The sequence below is a fragment of the Anomalospiza imberbis genome, chromosome Z (genome assembly GCF_031753505.1).
Source record: "Anomalospiza imberbis isolate Cuckoo-Finch-1a 21T00152 chromosome Z, ASM3175350v1, whole genome shotgun sequence".
Lineage (NCBI taxonomy): Eukaryota > Metazoa > Chordata > Aves > Passeriformes > Viduidae > Anomalospiza > Anomalospiza imberbis.
Genome location: NC_089721.1, coordinates 8,509,026 through 8,532,015, shown reverse-complemented (window position 1 = coordinate 8,532,015; position 22,990 = coordinate 8,509,026). Strand labels below are relative to the sequence as shown.

At 40.5% G+C, this 22,990-nt stretch overlaps 1 protein-coding gene across 5 annotated transcripts in view; it reads right to left on the bottom strand.

The window, feature by feature from the left end:
- The window catches only part of UNC13B (unc-13 homolog B), a 208,803-nt gene that overhangs the window by 135,271 nt on the left and 50,542 nt on the right, over nt 1-22,990 (bottom strand). For 3 of the 5 annotated variants that reach the window (XM_068176606.1, XM_068176608.1, XM_068176609.1), the window contains one exon: nt 9,976-10,198. In XM_068176606.1, the coding sequence (XP_068032707.1) occupies nt 9,976-10,198 (223 nt within the window). Of the gene's footprint in view, nt 1-9,975; nt 10,199-16,375; nt 16,412-22,990 lie in introns of all 5 variants that reach the window. The other 2 variants (XM_068176605.1, XM_068176607.1) reach the window with 1 other exon arrangement.

The window sequence follows — 22,990 nt, the reverse complement described above, 5'->3', positions numbered from 1 at the left end:
GACACCTGCTTGTCCACACCTTCTGTTTTCATCTCTTCCTTGGGGGTGGAGGATAGACATGGCATACTGGCACTCTGAAGACCCGCAGACTTCTCAGGTTTCTGCCTTGGCTCAGTCACAGTTCTGCTGTTGGGTTTTGGCAGAGGTGTAGTACTTGAGTTTGGCTGAGAAGACACAGGCTCCGCTTTGAAGAGATCTCCGAGAGATCCAAATAAAGATGAGATGCCAGAGGTTTCCTTCTGTTCTGGCTGTTTCACCTCTTCTGGTTTATTACTTTGCCTCTTCTCCAGTTCTGGTGATGGCTGTGGCACTTTGCTTACTTGTGTTTTAAAGAAATCAAAAAATCCAGAAGACTGTGGTTTATTGGCAGTTGAGGTTGCAGGAGAATCTTCTCCAAGACTGAATAATTTCAGAGCACTTTTAAATAATGTCTCCTCAGGCTCAGTTGCTGGTTGGCTCGGAGTTGGCTGTGGCTGACTTGGTTCGTTAATGGCTGCATGCCTTTCAAGACGCCTGGAAGCTGGAGTTGCTATAACAGGTCTCTCTTCGTGTATGGGCCTGCCATCCATAGCAGTTTGGCTCAGTATAGAAGGAGATCTTGTTAACCCTGTTTTTTTAACACGGACGTTTTCAGTCTGGTGTAATTCTGGCTTTTCATTTCTAGCAGCCTCCAAATTAAGTTCTGATGAAGTGTTTCTTCTTGGTTCTGATATAATAGGAAACTTCTGCCCAGCTTGTTCTTCACCTAATTTTTTATTTGGTGTAAGTGATAAAACATCAGTCTTATTTTCAGATGATATTGATTGTGTGTCTGTTCTCTTTGAGGTAGAGTCTTCTGATGTCTCAGAGCCAGGGCTTGTAGACTTTCCAATTAGTCCACCCAAAGCAGAAAATAAGGAGCTAACTTTGTTCACTGGTGTTTTTTTATCTTCCTCAGTCTTTTTTGCTTCTGTTACTCTTTCAGTAGATGCTGCAGCTTCTTCAGCTTTAGGAGTAGACTGAAACAGCTGGAATCCAAAGAATCCCGATGACCCACTCCCATTAGTTGTCCCTAGGACAGCCTTACCAACTTCCTTGGTGTGGACTTCCTTACTCAGAGATTTATTGAAAGCTGCCCTGGAATGTGTTCTGAGATCAAGAGTTAATGGAGGCTCCTCTGAATGATTAAGGGTTTCCTTCTCAGGTCTGAAATCTACTTTGAGTTTTTGAAGTTTATAACCTGAAAAGTCTAATGGCTGCTCTCTCTGATAATAAATAGACTCCTCAAACATTTGTGAAAAAGTTTCCAAATTCATGTTCATTAGCTGGTCGCTCCTCTGCAAAGCTACTGACAAATCCAGGGGTTTATTTGTTGTATAATCATCTAGACACTCTTCTTCAGCAAACCAAAACAGTTCATCTTCACTGCCAAGAGGGACTTTGAAACCACAAACAGCAATTGTGTTGTCTTCCAGAACAGCTCTTGGAATGGAATCCATCTGGAAATTATAATCCCAGCAGTCCATGTAGGAGTAAGTTTCAGGAGCACACACATAGACATACTGTCCAGTGGGATCAGTGAGCAGAGAATACACATACTGGTCGTCACTGTACATGTAGTATCCACAATCACCATCTTCTGAGGGCCACCACACGCCCTGCTCAAGCATCATTATCCACTCCTGATACTCCCGGCTATAAGATGAGTACATTAAGCCTTCATCCATACTTAAAGCATCTTGGTCAATTAGTGTCCACATTGTTCCATCACAGCCGGAGGAGTAGCTCAAATCCATGGGCAACTCTTCAAACAAGTAACTGCCATCTCTTTCAAAGGGTGGAAAGTTACTGTAACTTTCACTGAGAGAACTGGCAGTCCATGCATCGTTTTCTTCCAAACAAATGTCTTGAAACATTAACTGGTCAAACGAGTCATATGACATCATGCTTAAATCCAGACTCTGTCCATCAAAATTGGCATTAGTCTGCCAATCCATCACATTTGCATTCCCATCCTTTTTACAAAGATTCATTACCACATCATTTTCAGGCCAGTCCAAGAACTGAGGGGGCAGAACAGGGTTCTGGTTCAACACGTAGTAAACTGGTACTGCTATTCCACGAGTGTCAGCCAGTCCCCCCACTTCATATTCCCATTCAAAGCTAGAATGGCTCCTTGTTTCCTGGTAAGCTGAGTACTGCTCCGTAGGGTTATAGCTTTTACTAGTCAAATTGAGAGATTCATTTGATCCTTTGTTTAAACGAGTTGGAAGAATTCTAGATTCTGCATCCTGGTGAGGAATATGCCTACTATTTACAGACTTTCCAGACAAGTCCTGTACGTTGGCTTGCAGACTTAGGGCCTCAGGGAGCACAGGATGCCCACTGTGGGGAACATGAGACCCAGTTGTTTCATTTACTCTTGCACTGGATGGGTGGTCAGTAATGGAAGATTCCACTGTTTTCACATTATCCTGCTTCTCCTTTGGTTTTGGCAGCAGATTTTTTAAGAAGTTGGAAGCTTCCTGCTTTTCTCCAGTGCTGCTTTGACTGTCAGAGGCCGTTCCTGAATTACTGGGTTTTGTCTCCAAGCTAGAATCCTCACCTCTATCAAAAAGCTTCATGAAGCCCAGAGAATTTGTTTTTGCCTTCTCTTGCTTACATTCAGACACGTTTTCACTTGAGGCAAACCTAAATAAGCCAGAAAATAATCCAGGAGAAGTGTTTTTCTGGCTATCACTCTCACTTTTAGCAGTTGAGTCTTGATTATTGGCTGTGTTTTCATTTGAAGAAATATGAAGAAAGCCAGAAAGAAAACCTGGTGTGTGCTTCTTCTGAGTATTGTCTGCACTTGGAGCTTCTGGCCCTTTGGCTGAAGAGGTGGATTCAAGTGAGCCTTTGCTTAAGTCTGCTGCATTCACTCCCTCTTCCATCAGTCCTCCTTTTACATTTCTAGGTTCTTCTTGAGTACTCTTAGATTTCTGATGCTCTTCTTTGTCCTTAAGGGTATCAGACGCACTATCATGGTGTTTTTCTCTGTTTACCCGGACAGTAGATATGTTTTCTTTAGTCATGTTTCTTCTTTGTAAAAGTTCCTCCTTATTGTCTGATAAATTTGGAACTGAGCTAGATTTTATTGAAACAACATTTCCTGAATTACTGTTTCTTCCTTCATGCAGGGAACTGCCACTAGAACCCTGACGACTTTTTTGGTGCTGTGTAGGTGCTAGATTTTCTGCAGAAGAAAATTTAAATAACGATGACATAAAGCCTCCTTTCTCATTCCTCTGTTCCTGCTTTGCTGATGAACCCAGCCCACTGATAAAAGGAAGTTTTCTAGTGAAAGGAAATGAGTGCTCTTCCTTTGATGAACTATTTTGTCTTATATCCTCCTCAGACTTATGGTCTTTAAAATGTTCAGACATACATTCTTTCTTCTGTTGTTCTGCAGAAGGAAGCAACAATTGACTAAAAGACTTTTTGAGTGGGCTAAAAAAGCTTTCAGATGCTGTACCCTGATCTTGAGGCTGAGACTTAGGTTCCACATGACCTCTGTTTTCCTTGTTTGCCAGTCCATGGCCTGCAGGATGCTGATCCTCTGAGTGATTTGCAGGAGGCTGGTCCCTGGCCGTGGGCACACCCTCTACCAAAGTGGCACCTGGCTGACTTGTAACAGGATGCAAATCTGGTTGCTTCTGTGGCACATCCGGCTGCTTGGGAGCCAAGAGACCATCAAGATTGGCTTTCAGGCTGAAGGAACTGACTGAGTTTGTGAGCTTGCCAAAGATGGAAGACACAGAAGTGCTACTTGCATTTACCTCTGCCTCACTTCTGGTCTCACTTTTCTGTGCCACTGGAACAGTGCTGCTGGTCTTGGCTGACATCTGTCCAGATGGTGTTTCACTAATTTTTGCCTCCTCAGCTTTCATAGCATGGCTGTCCTTGGTGTGCTCCTCTTTTGTGACTTCTTGTTTTGGCACTTCCTTCTCATAGAAGATCTTTAAAGGATTAAACATGCCTAGAACTGAATTCACAACCGAATGCTGGTTCTGCTGGCTGTCAGCAGAATTTCCTTGTGTTTGCTGGGGAGGATGTGGTGCAGAAGCCTTACTGTCTGCCTCAGTGGTTTCTGGCTTGTTGGAGTTTGTGTTCTGGGCTCTTTTATCACTGCTCACCTGAGATGGTAGCAAAGACTGAATGGAGAACTTGGTGTCAAATTTACTATCTGCTGTACCTCCAGAAGAAGAACACTCACTTTTAGCCTTAATGGTAAATACATTCAAGATTCCACCTTCTGATGAGTTTTTGTTTTCTGTATTCTCTGGAGTGGAAGACACAAGTTTTTCAACAGAGGCTGTGAGTTGCTTTGTGCTTGACCCCACTTTCTCTGTGAAAGAGCTGAAGAGGGAATTCACTGTATTTTTCACACCTGACAAGTCCGGAAGAGATTCAGATTTGCCTTTGGTACTCTCCTCTGCAGCAAGATGTTTGGTCTGCTCAGATTTTTTTGCTTCTGCTGAATTATCAGCATTATCCTGCTTCAGTGGCACATTCTCAACATGTTTTTTTGTTTCTGGCAATGTACCAAATTTGCTGATTTCTTCCTCCTTTTCAGCCAAGTATTCAGAGACTGATTCTACCAGACACTGAAGTTCATCCATTGTGTCTATGTAGTCCTCATTGGGTTCTTCAACAGGAGAGAGTGTTAAGTCTTGCAAAGGATAATCATGTTTGCTCTCTTTATGTTTTTTATCAGAGCTATCTTTTAACTGGGAGCCCATATTTGCAGGGAAATTAGCAGTTATGTTTCTCAAATGGCTGATGTCAGAATCATACCATCTTCTTGAAAGTTCCCCCATTTCATCATCTGAAACAGGCGAGTACTGGAACTCATCAGAAGCACTGCTGTCAAATTCCTCAAGGACATCGACAGGCACAAAAGTGTTCTCTAGCATCCTCATGTGTTTCATGTCCTCAGTGTTACTCAGGTGAAGTGAGTCCTCATGGTTCATCCCCTGCTTGTTGGGCAACTTGCCACTTTTAACCATTAACCCATTTTTGTATGGACGCAGGACTGGATAAGCAGGCAACCCCTTACCTTCAGAGCTCCTGGTATATTTTCTAACTCTATCATATATTGGGAAATCATCAATGGGTTCAGAACCAGCTGCCATACCATTGAAATAAACTGTTTTCTCCCCAGGAAACTGCAGACTTCCATTACTTTGCAGGCTTATTCGTTCTCTCTCTTCAAAATTGTATCGCAGTTTCTTTTTCCTTCGTCTATCAATTGTATCATATTCCTGAGGATATCTAGGGACATCTACAGACCCTGACTCCAGACACACATTTTGGCAGTACCTGGATCTTTCACAGTGATTTAAATTTTCTCTTTTTGAGAGAGTTTGCATCTTTTTCATGTTTTTCTCATGCCATCTTCTAGTTTTATGAGTTTTTTCTAAGAAATCCTCTATTAACAGTTTTCCTAGTTCTTCATAGTTACTCTCCTGGTCTTCTTCTCCATCTTCAGTGTCAAATGGAATGATCCTGACTCTTTCATTTCTAGCTAGAGATCCTTGTCTAAGATGAGAAATAAAGGGAGTGGGAGGGAAAGGAAGAGAGGCAGCAAATAAAAATAGGAAGGGAAAAACAACAGTTTTAAAAAAAGCTATAGGAAGGACAGAAAAAATAGTAATGGAAAACATGCATTAAATAAATGAAAATTAAAATCAGAAACATTCAGAAATAACAAAATTGAACACCTGCCAATCTACCACCATTACACTTCAATCAAATAGTCAAAAAAAGCAGCACGGGTTGTGAGATTCCGTCGGTTATGTCTGCACAAAATTTAGAAATGCCTTTTTGAGGGAGAACAGCTTTTTGTGATCAAGTGAGGGCATACAGCCCCGGCTGTACCAGTACTCTGCTGTTGCTTTTTTAGGCATGCTGAATAGAAGTCTCTTATTGCAGCAACAGGACTACTTTGAGATGCAGTGCCCACGCGCACCATTCCACTATGCCGTGCCTGCATTTTGGTCGCTCTGGGCTGCAGACTTTGTTTTAGCAGTATTCATAAAGCCTTCAGGGGCCCTGTAACTCCTAGGGGTGGCAACAGAGCAGAGATTTCATCTGGAAATTTAGGAGTCGCTGGACTCCAGGCAAGTGAGGACAGGGAACAAAATGCAAACTGTGGGCATGAGCAACAAGAGGAGTTTCAGCTGTTCCACCGTTCCTCTTTGCTGGGAGAGCTCTTGCTGCAGCTAAAGGACTCAAGGTGCCCCTACCGACACAAAATTAAGATTCTCAGAGCTGTTACTGGACCAGAAGGAAACGCAAAACACTTGTGCTGGATATTAGCCCATCATAAGCCTCAGATGATTTTCAGGATCTGTACTTCCCATTTATAATGCATCTCAACAGATCCAGCAATTTATAATTGTCCATTGTGGGAGAATGGATTAAGCTGTGAAACACTCTGATGCTTCCTAGAAACCCAAGTAAATGACCCTTGGGATTTTGGGATTAATTCTTATCCCTTGGTCAGCAGGATAATCTCAATCGTTCAACAGCCCCAAGGGTAGTAGCAAAGAAACAACTTTTTCATCTAAACCTCACAAGGACAGCTTCTGACAATCTACATACAATCAGGTAGAAAGTGGATGTAAAAACATCAACATGATCATCTGAAAGATGCAGCTTTTCCTCACATCATCTATTGCTGAGAAGTGAGGAGCATAAGGGCATGTGTGTCCCTGACCCCCTAGTGCCAGAGAAGGGAAAAGACAGAGGGCACACAGGCATTTTACAGATACTGCTAATCCAAGTCTTCACCATGAGAGCTGCACGGAGCATGCCAACATAGGATACAGATGGGATAGTCCTGAAAGAGAGATGGATCATTGCATTTTCTACTGCTGCTTTAGTGCTGCATTTCCAACAGTATTAGCTAACTTATTCTAATTGGAAAGATGCTTATTACTTTAAATGAATCCTGTTATACACCATTTAGAACACTTATTATACTTCTTGCTCACTATTTTAAGCTGGTAATTGAAATTATTTTCTTTTACAAGATTCCCAGGGCCACCATAGTTACTGGATGAAGCCTTTCAAAACTCAGCTGAACGCAATGGGCACTACATGAATATCTGAAGAGCCATTATCTGTAAATGCTGAACCAAAAAATTTACTAATTTAGGCATAAAGAAAATTACTTTTCTTCCTAATTGAGCTTCTTTTCCTGTATGTGTTTCCTCTGCTCTTTTACAAAGCATCCCTTTTATTAGAAATAATGATAAGAAACCCAACATGTGAGAAGAGAAAAAGCATGTAACTACTACAGATCTAAAAAACAGCTAAGGCAAACAGCAGGTATCAGCTGAAATGTACCAGAGGAACACTTCAAAGCAGCAAGAGTTGGAAGACAGGCAGAGAGGTGCAGAGAGGGTAAACCACTCATCTGACAGATCTAAAGACTCGGATGTGGACTCTTAGGTCAGTGTGGCTTCTCAGAGTGGAATCTATGTTATCATACTGAGCAAGACTAGTGAGCTATGGAGGACATAACAGTTAAAGAAAATGAGTATTGCAAAGAAAAGTTAATGCTAAAAAAAACCAAAAACAAAACAAAACAAATAAACAAAAAAAACCCACACACACACAAAAAAAAAAAAAAAAACCCAACCCAAAACTGAGGGAAAGATGTCTGCCCTTCTGAAGCCAAACTGGTTGCTGGCAGCAAAGCATACTCCAAGGACACATAATATTGCTTGTCATCCTTAGCAGAGGCTGGAAGAAAATACATTACTTCTATCAAAGGAATTTGATCACGTGTAACAGCTAATAAAGAGAAGCAGAACTTTTTCATCCAAACCCAAATATTATAAGAAAAAAACCCAGGTGCTAGAACAGACAGTTTAAACTTGGGCATTTTGGCACTGACAACCTTCTGCCCAGTTCAAGACAGGTTTCAGCAGGTTCTTGTCTGGGTCTTCTGGGTCTGCCCAGGGGAGCCTCCTACAAGCCCTCATTTTCATAGTAATGACAGCTGCAGTCTGCCAGGAACACTGACTTCATCAGGTGACTGCCTGGTACACAGTACTGAGAGCTGCTAGGAACAAAAGTCAAATACAATTTGTTCCTGCAATACTCAGCTACAACTTTGTTTTGAAAATATTTCAGATCTACCCACAAGCTTCTTTTCAGCCAGCTTGTTAGAAATACCTTTCTGGTAAGTAAGAGAATCCCACGTAGCTTCTTTGGAAAGCTTATTTGCATATTTTATGTTTTAAGATTAAATATGTAGCGAAGAATCTTGCTGGGCATGTAGAAAATGCACATGGGAACAGGAACACTCAGATCACCACTGAGGATTTGCATTTCTGGACTGAAAGTAATTTTCGACCATAGCAAACCACAAAGCTCACGGTTTTCAAGTAAATTTTATCAGTCCAGATCCTTTCACATCAATACCTTAATGAAATCAGGGGATAAAAAAAGAAATCTATTCCAGCTTGGTATTCTCAAAAAATTCAAACCAGCAGTGGTTCTTTGGGAGGTCTTACAAACACATTTATCTTTTAGATACAGATAGAAATTCACATACACACTGACTCCAAGCAAACTGAGCCATGAAAAACTACACGAATTGTCAACACCACTCCAAGAAATCACACAACTCCAAAAATATGCTGCCACCATTGGCTTCTCCTGATTGGGGTTCCAACATCACTGTTCAGCTCAGCTCTTTCAAAAAGAAAAAACCGCAGCTCGTCTTTTCAGTTAGATCTTCGGCAATTTTACCACTGCAAGCCAGCAGCATAGACTCACATGGGAAAGGGAATAACTTGCTTATATACAAGACATTTAATGAACTAGGAATAGAGCACTAGGAATGACACATCACACAGCAGTAAATGCATTTTTGTTGGCACATTTGCTTCTATTCTTGAAACCTCAGTAACAGTAACAACACTGGATGTTACCATTAAACTTCACCCTTTACCATTAATGATCATACATCAAGAAGGGCAAAACTTAGCCTCAACCACCCAAGACAATAAACAAATTTAGGTTCAGACTTCAGAAAACAAGAACATTCAGGAAACAAGAACACCAAGGGACATAAGGTAGAAAAAAATCAGTTATAATACAAATAAAACTCTGCACCTCTAACTGTGATAGTGCCTAAATAGCTGCCTCTTCCTTCCCCACCAAAGGCAAAAGCAGCAGCTTAGCCTGTTCTACAGAACCTCTCTTAGCAAGCTGAACAAAATTAGCAGCACTGTCCAAAATCGTCTGCTTTCACCTTGCACAACTAGCTCTAGCTCACAGCCACTGATCCTGGGAAGTTAGTGCTGCAATGCTCAATAGCTCAACAAGTTAAAAACACTTGTGAAACTACTGATTTATGGTAAAAAAAAATTCAGAGCAAACAAATTATCTTTCATACAACTGAAAGTAAATCTAAAGAGAAAGCACACCATTCAACAGTATTATATGGTAACAGGAACAGAAGGAAAAGAACCCATCCACTAATTTGTTACAGACTTTCTTCTTGAATACAGCTAATATAACTGGAGCTAATCCAGAAGAGAAAATAAATCTGCACCAAGAAAGAAGTTCCCAATAGGATAACTCTGCTAGAATATGTTTTCACTGGCTTGAGATGCACACCTACACCATGGTACCAGAACAAGCAACTACCCATTACTCTAGCCTAGTAAGAGGAAAGAATAACCAAGAGCAAACGACCTGAAGTTGAGCGTATCTGTTAAAGGTAACTCCCTGAACTGCCAGATCTGGTGTAACACATACCCTCATGGGTTTTTCCTGGCTCACAGCAGAATCCCAGGGTCAACAACACACCTAACGCCTTCCTACCAGAAGACTTGTAGAGCCCTTGATCTGCCCTCCCCTGCCAGCTCGGTACCTTCACGGCCTGCAGTGGAAAAACAACAGGGAAAGGAGAGCTACCCGTAAGAGAGCACTCACCTGGCAGCCACATGCTCCCGATAATCCAGATCATAGTTCTGGAGTGAGTCGGCACAGGAATCCCGCAGGACTCCCTGCTGCTGCAGGCGAGCCGGGCCCGTGAACTGGTGAACGGAGGCGTTGGGCTGCACGGTGGTGTGGTACGGAGGGGGAATGCTGCTGCTCGTCTCGCTGCGGTAGTCGCTGTCCCGGTCATCCACGGCACTGTCAGCATCTTCAAAGGCTAAGAGACAAAAGCAGTTTAAGGGCACAGCTCTCTCAAGTTGCCTTGCTGGGACAGCGGAGCCCATTTAGTTTTGGAAGAATGACAAAAAAAACACTATTTCTGCTGCGGCTGTACCTCCATCTGGGAGCTGGCTATAACCTCCAGTTCTCTCAAGTGTGCACCAAGGAACTGCAGTGATTAGATCCACACCCTCCCTTCCCCCTTCCTAATACATTGATTTTTCTTTAATTATTACTAATAGGCAGATTAAGATATCTTTATTTAAAACAAAAGAAAACACCCCCAACAAAAAAAAAAACAAAACTGCAGCACTCAAAATTTCAGGTACTTTACAGCTGCCAAAATGAACCTTTAGATATTGGAAAAGAAAAAAAACCACAAACTCAAATACACTTTGTGGAAAGGAGCTTTTTCTGAAAACTTTTCAGCCTTCAGGCTGTAATACTGTCCTTTCTTCCCAGCATTCCTAACCAGAACTTTGTGGATCTGGATTTTTTTAATGCTTTTTTTTTCCTTTTTTTTTTTTTGAAGTATTAGTTTAATTTAAGAGAAATTAATGGAAAGTACTCAGTAGAAAAATCAGAAGAACTGGGAGAGCAGTTCTGCCTATAAACAATTACATATACTTCTATATATATACAATTATATATACTTCTCATAGGGGAAAATTGCTACATTTAACACATACAGGTAAATTAACTTAAGCACAGTACTTAACACTAACAATAACCTTCACAAAGGAAAAAAGCTTCTTTCCAGTGAGTCCCTTTCCCTGCAGAAACACTTCTGCTTGGTAGTCCTTCAGGAAATGAGAATTCCAAGTTATAGTAAGGTAAAGTATCAAAAATATATGGCTGTGTATGGCTGTGCAAGATGCAGGGTTATCTTTGCAAGCTTAAAGTGAAATACACACACCATAAGGCAGTGGAGTGCACCATTAACATGCTTGAAATGAAAGAAAATAAGGATCAGCCATTATTCATTCTCTCTGCCACCAAGTCTGTCTAAAAAGGATAATCAAATTTAAGCCCTCTCTGGTAGGTTATCCAGTGGTGTGTGTCCTACACAGTCATTCATCATGAGGCTGAACAATAAAGTGAAAGTGCTTTTTACATGCCAGATCCTTAAAGAACCCTGCATTTAAGTGCTGAAATTCCAAGCAGATGGAATTCAGCATCAGGGAACCCCCTTTTCTTCCATGGGTGTTTACCATACCTCTAACTCAATTTCCATTTTTTTTTTTTAATTTGAGGTAAAATTTGTTCTCTGTGATCTTTTCAATTCCTTCACAACATAGTAAGATTAGCACTCTAAAGTGGATGGAAGAGGAGAAAAGAATAGCAGCAGTAAACATCTGCAAAATACAGACCACTTGAAAAAGCACTGCTCTACACTCTTAGGTGGAACCAATTCAATTTGATGGTCCACACTGAAAATGGAGTTAAGCCTCCTGTCTTTTAGTAGTTTAAATGCTGCAGGGTTCTTGTCAGTCTCTAGTCAATTGAATAGAAATGAGTATCAATCATATGCTGCTGTATCCAGCTTTATTAAAAGCACCGTGACCATCAATTTTATCCCAGTTCAGTGCTTAGGAAAAATATTCAATATTTACTACATAAAAATGATTTCAAATACCACATCCCACTGAGGAGCACCAAACTTCCAGCCTGTGGAGCAAAGGCCAATCTATTTGTCGATCACGAGGCTCACACTGACCTCACAAGAATAACAAGCTATTACTCAGCTGAGCAATGTCATTGTTATTGCTCAAAGCTTGAGCCATTGCCATCTAATGAATAATAATTAGTTCTACTGGACAGAAAACACACTGCTCCAAAGAGTCTTTTAATGCCTCACTTTGCTGCTCAACTAATTTCTTCATCCCATCAGATGTAACTGTCATTTAAGGTAAAGCCTCAAAGTTCTTCAGCTGTAGCTCCATAATCATCACAGTACTTGTAGAGGCTGAAGGGCAGCCTAACTGAGATACAGGTTTAAGATCTGGTAGAAGTCACCAGACCAACAGCTTTAGGGATAAACAACTTAGCTAGCCTCAAATAACAAAAAATAAAATCAGTAGTAACATTATCTGAGTGAAAAACCTGAATGCAGTGACTCACTAATACTGGGAGTGCAAAGACTTACACAGTTATGTTTATTAGGAAGCAGAACACTGCTTCTATGGGTCAGCAACTCTGACCAGCTGACAGGCTCAGAGAATTCCAAATTAATCAGACTGTTGCAGAAGCACTATCTGGGTTTGTTAACCAGTCATCACATCTCACCTTGGCACTATCAAATGGAAGATTTCCAACATAAACCACAGTATCTCTAAGCAACATCCAAAAATAGCAGATTAGCATAAATGTTAATCCAACATTTAGAGCATATACGTTTATAAAAGCTAACACCAGAATTTCTCAGAGTTCTTACTGGTTTTTAGCAGGCGGAAGTCTCTTTGAGGTCACAACACAAAATGCCTCCCTGAGGCATGTTTGAAGGATGCAAGGCTCCATAAGGCAGGAACGTGTTTTTTCTCTGATGTATGCCCCATAAACCTAACAGCATCCACAGCTTTTAATATCAGACAGAAATCCTCAACTCATAAATAAGAGTGAACTCAAAAAACTCTTAGTCATGCTGAACTGCAACTACCCTATGAGCAACCTCATTTTATTTAAAAGAAGTGTTCTCAAACGAAGACATTGCTCAGCTTGATCAAAAGCATTGAAACCTGGCCCATATGCGACTTACAGTACACATTTCCTTTGGAAGAAAGTGTTTTCTGGAATGCCATTCCATTCATTGACACTTAAATTTTAATTAAGAGACTGACAAGAACTTGCAGAAGTGGCTTTGGGGATGCAGCACCCCTTCAAATGGAGGCATTACAGCTCGTGTTTCAGCAAAATATGCCTCACAACACACATGATGTAATAAATTCAAGTAGTTTTCTTCAAACAGGTGATAAAACAAGTCTTCTGTAAGCAAAGTTGGAGCTTAGCCTTGGTCCCAGAAGATTAATAAAATTGGTAACAAGACACATAACAATAAACATAAAAAGACAGTAATTTTTTTACCCCAGTTTGAGAAATTTCACATATACCAAAGAGCTGTCAAGGGATGAAAGCAGTTTCTTTGTCACTGGACCTACTGAGTAGAGAGCTGTGGGTAAGGCTGAAGGGCAGGACAGAAGCATGCTGTTCATTTTTCATTATTGAATATTCATGCATATAGGCAGCATAAGAAGAAAACCCATTGGGACAGTCACATCACACATTAGGATTTCACAGAATGGGGAAAATCAAGGAAGGAGTTATCTTCCGTGACTGTTATTCCTCCCTCTAACTCCTGCCCCCAGAAGTTACAACATGACTGCTGCAGGGTAGAACACATACAGTTTTTAGTATCTTGACCTCAAAAACACTTTGACAGTCCTGCTATGCCAGCTCAACTAGACCCCTTTAGCCTCTGGCAGCTTGCTTTAAATCAAACTTCAGGACAGGAAGGAGAGCTAGAAGCAAAATTATTACAGGTGGCTGGATGAATGCACTTGAAGGAATGGTTTGCCTGGTTTAAGGTTCCATGGCACAGCAGGAGCTCCTCTCAAAATGTATTCAGTTGAAATTGCCTCCCACTTTTCTAGTACAATGTGTCATCAGCCCCTGGGAGCTGATGTCCAGTCCCCCAAGCTCAGTTATCCTCTACAAACTTTTGTCCAAACTTTCCTGGACAAAAGCAAAACCCTCATTAGTTGTACAAAACAAGCACTGAGCTTTTCACAGCTTTTGTCTATTTTAATAATGGCAGAAGAAAATAAAGTGTACTAACTGAAGGAGTAATTTCCAGGTCAGCAAAAGTTTCTGCCAGCTCTACAACCATGGGCCTCACAATAAATTCACCTTCCCCTCCCATCATCCATTTAAACTTCTTTTCATCATAGCTGCCAAGAGCTTCTTTCCTTAAGTCTCTCAGACCCCAATGCACTATCATCTACTGAACCACTGGTCCCTTCTGACAAATACACTTTCTAAAATCTTATAATCAAAACATATACTACCTGAAAGAGGACTACTGAAGTAAGAAGGAAGGAAAAAAAATCTCAAAAGAACACAAGGGTGTTTTCTGAGGCTCTTCTATATTTTTTATGTTAAAACTGCCTAGATTTTGAAAAAAAATATTTAAATGGAACTTTGCAGGTCATTAGTTTACTGTATTGCACTCACAGCTTAAGAATACATTAGAAAATTGCATATTTCTAAGACAGCATTTTTGCAATACTAAGTCTTCAGTTTAAGAGCTTTCATAATCCTGTTTTTCTCACTTGAAAATACTCTGCTGCTGAAACATTCAACAGCCAAGAACAGAACTGACAGGCTGAAGTGCAAAGACTCCCTTGAACATCTACCCTGCTTCTTCAAGTCTTTCCCTTTCCTAAAATGAAACTAGGTCAGCAGTACAAGATGCCTCTTTCCTAAAGCACCCTCTGCCCAATTAAGAAGGGTCTGGGCTACAGCACTCCTCCTGCATGAAGCTCCCACCAGGAAAAAGTCTTCTGCTACCAACATGCTGTTTTCTGCTGCTTCCTTCTCAGCTGATTTTTAAAAGTTACAATTAGAAATGGAGTTCACTTAGAAACACCAATAACACTGCCTCAAGGCTGACTGTAAGGATGCTAAAATGATTTCAAAGAGGACAGCACAGCAAGGAAGGAGGAGAGGGAGGGACAGAGGGAGGGAGGGACCCTCATGAATACAAGTACCTTTTAAAGCAAAACCACCATACACTGACTTTCCAGATAAAGAGGAGAAATACATGCACACAGCACTCCTAGACTTCTCACTGACTAATGCCTAAACACCTCATTTCCCTTCCAAATACCCAAAAATGGAAAATAAAGCTATTTAGGACACCAGTCCTTCTTACATCAGTGCAAAAAAGTTCATTAGTCACCTCTCGGTTATCCTACCACACCTCCAAGAATAAGTAATTGAGACATCCAGCACTGACAGCACAAGCAAGTTGGTCAACACTGCCAATGAACAAAGAACTTACGTTTGATCAAAGACAGAAGAACATTGGAGGAAAGAAGGACAAAAAATGTCCTGGGAGAAGAAATGGGGAAGTCCCTAGTGGAAGACTTCTAGAATGCAGAACAGGTCCACATATGAAATGCACTGTAATGTTAGCTGGACATTAGGTTCAGAAGCAGTAAGAGCATCTTCTCCAAATTCCACTGTGTCAAAAATGGAAAAGCAAGTGGCAGAATCTCTGCCCTGCTGGATGCAATCACAGTGATCTTTCTTTGAATGATCCCCTAAGCAATACTCTCATTCTTGTCTCATACATAGGGAACAAACACCTTTGTTTTAAGACTGATGGCTCAATCCTTGCATGTTCTATAGTCTATGGAAGCCACACACTGGATCTTGAGCTTCTGCTCAACCTTGCCTGTTGGCACTTTCAGAAAGTGAAGGCACATTTTCTAAAACAAAGAACAAAAATTTTGTAGCCCAACCAGAAGTTAACACACCAGTCTCCAGGTGCGGCATCAACTCTACAGATCACAGACAGCTGTAGTGTCTCAGTTTTTCCTGTCCAAGGCTGGTCAGCACTAGTGAAAGCAAAGCGCTGTCACTTCTGCCATGATACTGTCCCACTGAGGCTGAACACAACACAATACCTACAACCTCACTGGTGTGCAACAGTCATTTCTTCTTTCAGATTTACTCCTATTTGTAGTATTTGGAATATATTTCTACCATATCTTCTTATCTTAGTAAGACAATGACTACACATTTCCTTGTGTTTTTCCATTATTTCAAACACTGATTTGGGCTTACATAGGTATGAAGACCAACACAGAAGACACACACAAGCAAAAAACTAGAATCACCTTTATAGGACAAGAATAATAGTCGAAATCCACCATCATGTCCTCAAATTTCAGTAGAAGGCACAAGCAACTCATATGAAACATGACCAAATCAAAGCTAAAAAGTGAAAAAACTAACAGCCATCCATCCACACAAATATGAAAACTAAGAGAAAGTAAAAGAAAATACAATGGAACAGACTTTCTATATGCATGAATATTTCCACTTTTCCTTGTACTGGAGCATGCTGCATCACTATACAATCAGAAAGCTTGCAAGAAATCAAACTGTTACGTACTCAGCTGCTCTCCCCATCCGAAATAACTCCAGTTGCCTGCATGTAACACAAATGGCAGAAAAGAATAGGAATGGAAAAAGAAAGCTTAGAAAAAACAAACCACAAGCATACTTTTCATGTATTTCAAACGCCTTATAGATTGTGAGCTTGAAAATTAAAGGGATCTTTTTCTTTATAAATACAACATTAAGTTTATGTTGGGGCTTGCTCCTCATGTCCAGTTTGTTTATAAGACATTCTGAAAACTAAGATCATTATAAACTCTTGGATTTGATAAGCAATCATGCATTTATTAATGTAAGTAGACAAAATACTTATCAGTCAACCTAGCAAAAGCAGTTAAATACTGTTATTTCCTAGCATACTCAAATTTCTCAGAAACCAGAGCCCAGTTTAGAGCAGTATCTGATTCTGGCACAACTCTGCGAATCAAGTGGCAAAAGTCACTTCACATTTCCATTTCTGCCCCCTTTGCAGAACAAAGTTAACCCAGTGATGAGCATCACTTCAATAACAACATGAAAAACTGTGTGCATGTAAACAATGTGAAGCAAAGAGTACTTTGTTAGGCAGATACACACACTGGTAAAAACCTTAAGGGCTCTCATGACATTCTAAGGCAAACACCCATTAAGTTAATCCTGCAACAGTAAGCAAACCTTTCCCTGTTAAAATTGAAGGTGAAAACAAATTCATGCTAAAGCTGCACAATGAGTTTGTAAGTTTTTACTTCTCAATATCCATGTTGTCACCCCAAGGTTACTCAGTACCATGGAGGCAACAAACCAGTACATACAGCCCCTCAAAGCATTTCAGAACCATGCACACAACTTGCAACTCCAAGAAATGCTTTAGAACCAGTATTTCTAGAAGACAATGTAAAAAAACACTTTAAAAAGTTACATTTACATGAGTGTTGATGCGTAAAGTGCAGCAGACAATAAACAAATTCATCACTTGTAGAGAGAACACAAGCAAGAGCTTTCTGTCCTGGCTACCATCTCTAGCTACCAGCCAGGCATACAAATGCATCAGAGCTACAACCAGATTGCTCCCCTCTTTTCAGAAACAAAAGGTCTACAAAGCAACACAGTCCCTCAGATGCACATCAGTACTTCAAGGCCCCTGGATTAGGCTCTGACAAACACACGTGTGGTGCTTTGCACAGGCACAGGCATTGCTCAGGTTCAAGTAGCACTTATATCTGGTAGAATTTCAAAGGTAGGCCATTACCTTCTGGTTCCTATAGTAATATTTAGAGAAGAAAAACAAAAGTAACACATGTATGTTTGCTTTGGTCATTAAAGGAAGAAACCCTGACTAAGTGGAATAACAACTGAATGACAATTTTTATGGTGCTGATTTAGGAAGAACCACTAGTATAATGCTGAACACATGCAGTTACCATAGAGTATAGAATGTTTACTCCTCTGCTGTGTACAGTTCTGTTTACTGAATTTAACAACAGAAGAAAATTGAAGTCCATCAAGTTGAGCACCAACAATCTACAGCCTGAGATAAGACAAATGCCACTCAGTAGCAAGAGTGACAATGCAGTTGTGCCAGGTGTGCTGGTGAGATGAAGATGTATCCAAATGCATCAGAAACCTGCCAGGATCCACCTAACACTGTTTCCACGACTCTGACCACAGGGCTATCACCTCAGGCTTGTTTTTCACAACAAAAACCTAAATACCAGGTTTGACAGAGGTCTGAGTGTTATTTCAGGAGAAGGGGAAGAAAGAGAGGAACATACAACTAAGCTGGCAAAGAAAACAGATGTAAAATACATGGCAAAGAAATGAAAAGGGAAGACAACCAGGAGAAAGTGTACGAAAACCAGAGACAGGGAGAGAAGATATAGTAGAGAGAGACATAGGAAAGGGGACAGAGGAAGGAGGGAGATGTTTACAGAGCTCTGCACTGAGCTTTGATTTGCTGTAACCAAGAGTTCCCATTAAAGACAATTTCCTATTAATGCAGAAGTTGAACAACAGCTTACGTGTATCTCATTCCTGAAAATCTCAATACACTAACACAGGTAATAGCAACCCCAGCACATCCTTCCATCAAAATGTCTGTATCTCAGGTGAACAGTAAGGGGCAAAAGAAGGAACACTAAAATATTAGCAGTTTGTATTACTATCAAAGATCCAGAAAAAACTCTGTAGTGACACAGCACTATTGCAGTCAGGCTACATGCTAGTGAAATGCATGTCATTACTTACTAACAAATGCACATGTAAAACCCCAGAGCAACTGGGTAAGAAACACTAGAAGATATAAATTTCTGAAGCTGGAATGCAGATCAGAAAAACCACTGAGGAAATGGAGCTTATCTGTCCTCCAGGTTTCACAAAGATAAAAATCCCAGACTGCTAGCCTCTGCACAAACCACTGTACTCAATCTGCATGGAGGGAATGAGTGACCTCTGAAACCAGCTGAGAATGTTCCTAACCACTATTTCCTTGACAGAAAAAGGCTTTGGCTTGTTGTTGGCACAACTCATTGCTTGAAACTGCAAAAAGGAGAAAACCACCAAGTGCTAAGACAACCCTCATGGATACAAGGTCTGTCCTTGGAGGAGAAGCATTACCACCACCCACAGATAAAAAAGTCCTCAGACTGACAGTGATGACCTTGAACCAGCTACTTACCTGTCCACCTCACTGCTACCAAGTTCCTTATGAACAGCATGAAAATCCCACAGACTTTCCACACCCAAGGCAAATAGCAGCCAATGCCAAGCAGGGCAGAGTGAGAAGAGGAGCAGCTGCCTTCAGACAGCAGCTCCTTACCCTACACATTTTCTCACACTGAGAAGCTGGGTTTGGCTGCCCAGGGTATTCTACAGCTATAGACTAGGGAAAGCAATCCTGCAGGAGCTAAGAGAAAAAGATGCAATGACAGAGAGTAAGGGATTTTCAGTCAGAAGCTCAAAACTCCGCTCATTTGTTTTTACTAACACCCACTTCACTTTAGTGTCTAACATTTTGGGGAAAAATGAATTTATTAAAGATTCAACACATATGCTGCTTCATTTAAGATTCAGGAGCTAACAGTATATATCTCAGTCCTTCAGCATAATCGCAGAAGACCTGGGTTGACAGTCTTGATATTTTGAAGGTTAATGAAAACAGAATTTCTTTTTAGCCTTTTCAAGTTGTTTTTCTGCTTCATAAAAGAAGTATTCATAATTATGCTTTGTTAAGAAAACATCCCTTCCAGATCACCTTTGGAACAAATTTAAACATGTACAAACTGAAACTAAAAACACCAAGAAGTCCAGACAGATAGAAAATGGGAAGTTGTAATTCCAAAATCATACAACAACATACAACAGCAATGGAATACATGATACAGAGAAGTCAGACTAGTCACTCCATGTGTTCGTAAATACCAACAGTGTGTGTCTTGGTTATCACACTATTTTGTATCTCTAAGTTTCAGTACTCAAAAATGAGGTTTCATATAAACCTCCAATTAAGGACTAAGCAATGCAAGCAGCTTGGTGCCTTGGAAGCTAAAACATTTTTGTCATTAACACATTTTATAAAGCACATCTAAGTTCCCACTGTTAGCTGAATATAACATATGCTTGTTCTGTGCCTCAGTTATGCAACCATTCAAGGAGGAACTCCTCCTCCCCACTTTACACTGTCAAGCCTGGATCAGCAGGGACACTGTAAAAAAGCAGAATATTCCAAGTTTTTAATGCCATCTAATTTGACTGCCTGTGTGCCATTTTATTTCATTTCTGTTTACAAGCCTCTGAGATTGGTTAGGACATATTATCCCTGTCAGAACATTATCATTTGCTGCTGACCACTACTTATAGTCATGCTGGTGAATTATTCAATCCTCCTGTTATATCCAATGTTTAGCACATACAGAAATCATCTAAGTAAGTTTATAAAAGCAAACTAAACTCCAGATAGTATATTTGGTTCTGGTAAAGTACCATTTGCAGAATATTTTGGTCAGTTCTTTTATCTGTGTTTAAGCAATCTCCTTTTCCCATGGCTACTACCTTCAACACAGTGTGAACAGATCTTAGATTCCACAAAAATCTACATTCTTCCAGTGTTCAACATACTTCTCAAAATTAAACAGGTGGTATTTTAGTGGCATAAGCTTCTAAAAGAGAAAATATACATTGAATAGCTTTTTAGAAGGAAGTCAAGTTTTCAGTAAGCACAATGCCAAAGAAGGTTTCATAACAAGTACCACCATTTCCAGCTCAGTTTTGGAACACTCCAGACGAGAACTAAGGCCTCTGCATAAAAGGAGATAAGAAAGCACAAGAGGCACATGAGCTGAAAGGATCTGACAGAGACGAGGACAGGTACTGGAGTGTGACACTGGAGTGCTTTCCTTGCTCCCCAGTTCACCACATTCAGCTTATACTGAAGTTTTTGAGTATTTTATTTCACTAAACAAGATGGCCCTTCTGGCCACCTTTATGTTGGCTAAACAAAATCAGATACAGATCTGAGATTTAAGCAGGGCTTGGATCACCATCAAATCATCCAGTGTACCCACTAAGTTATTACAAACTTGTGGAAATCATCAGAAACCATAGTAAAAAGGCTCAGGCAGAGTGGCACCTAATTTGATCTACACTGGAAAACTGTAACATTTCTACCACCGCACTGATGCCTAACATGGCTGTCTTGTCTTACAAATTTCCAGGCTACCAAGTCACACACTATTTGACTAAGAGATTTAAACACAGTTACAGAAAAAAGATTTAAATACCCCTTCCTGAGATACAATTTTGGACTATAGTTGATCACCTAATATGACATACACGCACAGATGAATTTAATTTACAGCAGCAGAGATAAAAGATTTGGTGCCTTTTTTTCTTCTGGCTTTTAATCTTGGACTTTAAATACAAGCCTCACTGGTAGAGGACACATATTTATGGCTTGTGCATAAAGTTAGGGAATAATTTTTTATCAGTTTAAAGTCTTTAATTTTTAAAAAGTCTGTATTTCACAGTCATAACAAAATTTAAATTGATTTGCTCCTATTACTATGATATTAAATGATGACTAATAAAGTTTAAAGTCCTTAAAAAACTGCACTAGGAAAACAAAGAAGCTTTCATGAAGAGCACTAGATAAATTATGAAAGCTAGAGTGTTTAAATGAGTATTTGCTTTGTCTGATCACTGCGTATAGAGACACTTGTCAGTACTGGTAGTGTTCAACATTTCAGTAAGAACTTTACATTTGGGGTTTATTTAAAAGTAAAAACTTTATTTCCTTGTCACCACCTTTCAGAATACAGCCCATACTCTAGGAAAATAGCAACTAAAAAACTGTATTTAGAGGATCAGCAGCAAAATCAAGGCCCTGAAGTTCTCTAGGGTTCAGTAGTACATCAAACTTTGTTACTGTATAGTCTCCTAATATAACCAGTATTCTTATTTTTAAATTCCATATGCTGAGTACTCTTCCTTAGGCATATCTAGTCCTGAAGGAGCAGCTTCATCCTGAAACTGCAGGCAGATATTTTAAAGTAAAAGCTTGAATCTGTGTTCCTTTCAGCAGATCTAGCATGCCTTCAGTCAGCCCAGACAGTGAGTGCCACAAAGCCACAGGAAAACAAGTATCCCAGAGGGGATTTATCCTAAACGAAGAGAAAAAAGAGCTGCCAGCCACCCAGAAGCAGAGGCGCAGGATATAGCTTTCCCAGCCCATCAGTAAACTACCACAAAAAAGCTCCTAAAATGGTTCGCCTTGTACGGACTAAAGCAGTTTTTCCCTGGCCTAGCTTAAATCAATAAATAAATAAATAAAGCCATTCATGTCTGCAGTTTTGAATTACACTTACACTGAACAGCCTTTTGAGTTGTAACTGCACTGCAGCCAGAAGTTCTACTCCTACTAGAGCACAGCTATACAATGATTGCAACATGATCTTCAGTGTCACCTACCCTTGAGAAGGGTAAAATAATCCTTATTATGATTACTTTACCCTTTCCAAACTGGTGTGGAGTAGAGATGCTGTAGGTGGCTGCTGACCTCTGTTGTTTAAGTGCAGAATCAGGCTGGTAACCGGAAATATCAGCAAGAATCTTGATGTATAGCACACACCTTTATAACAAAGAGGGCAGTGTCACCTCTCAGCATTCTCAGTGCTGCCTGACCCTCCACTATCACAGGTCATGCACCTCTATGAACCATTAGGAGTGGCATTTCTGGCCTGTTTAAGTGTTTTGATGCTGCCTGGCTTGACAGACTGGTAGAGAAGATCACTTTTTAAATATACTATTACCACAGAAGAAAAGAAGCAAATTCTCTGCCATTTGCTGCCACAGGGTCAGTTCATCCCACAGCAGGGCTGGATGCCCCAACCCAGTGGGGGTATCTCATGTGTCAGTGGCACATTTATGGTAGCAGAAAATGCTACATCCACACTACAGCACAAATACACAATCACTGTTTGGGAGCTTGCTGGGGAGTAAGGGGCTGGGAAGGCAATAATCTGGCTGTTAAGCAGACAAACTCCTCATCAGTGCCATGGGGAAGCGTCATCATCACAGCATTACAGTCAGTCTATTCAGGGAAATGAGCAAGCCTTCCCAATGTACCAGTGGAATTTGA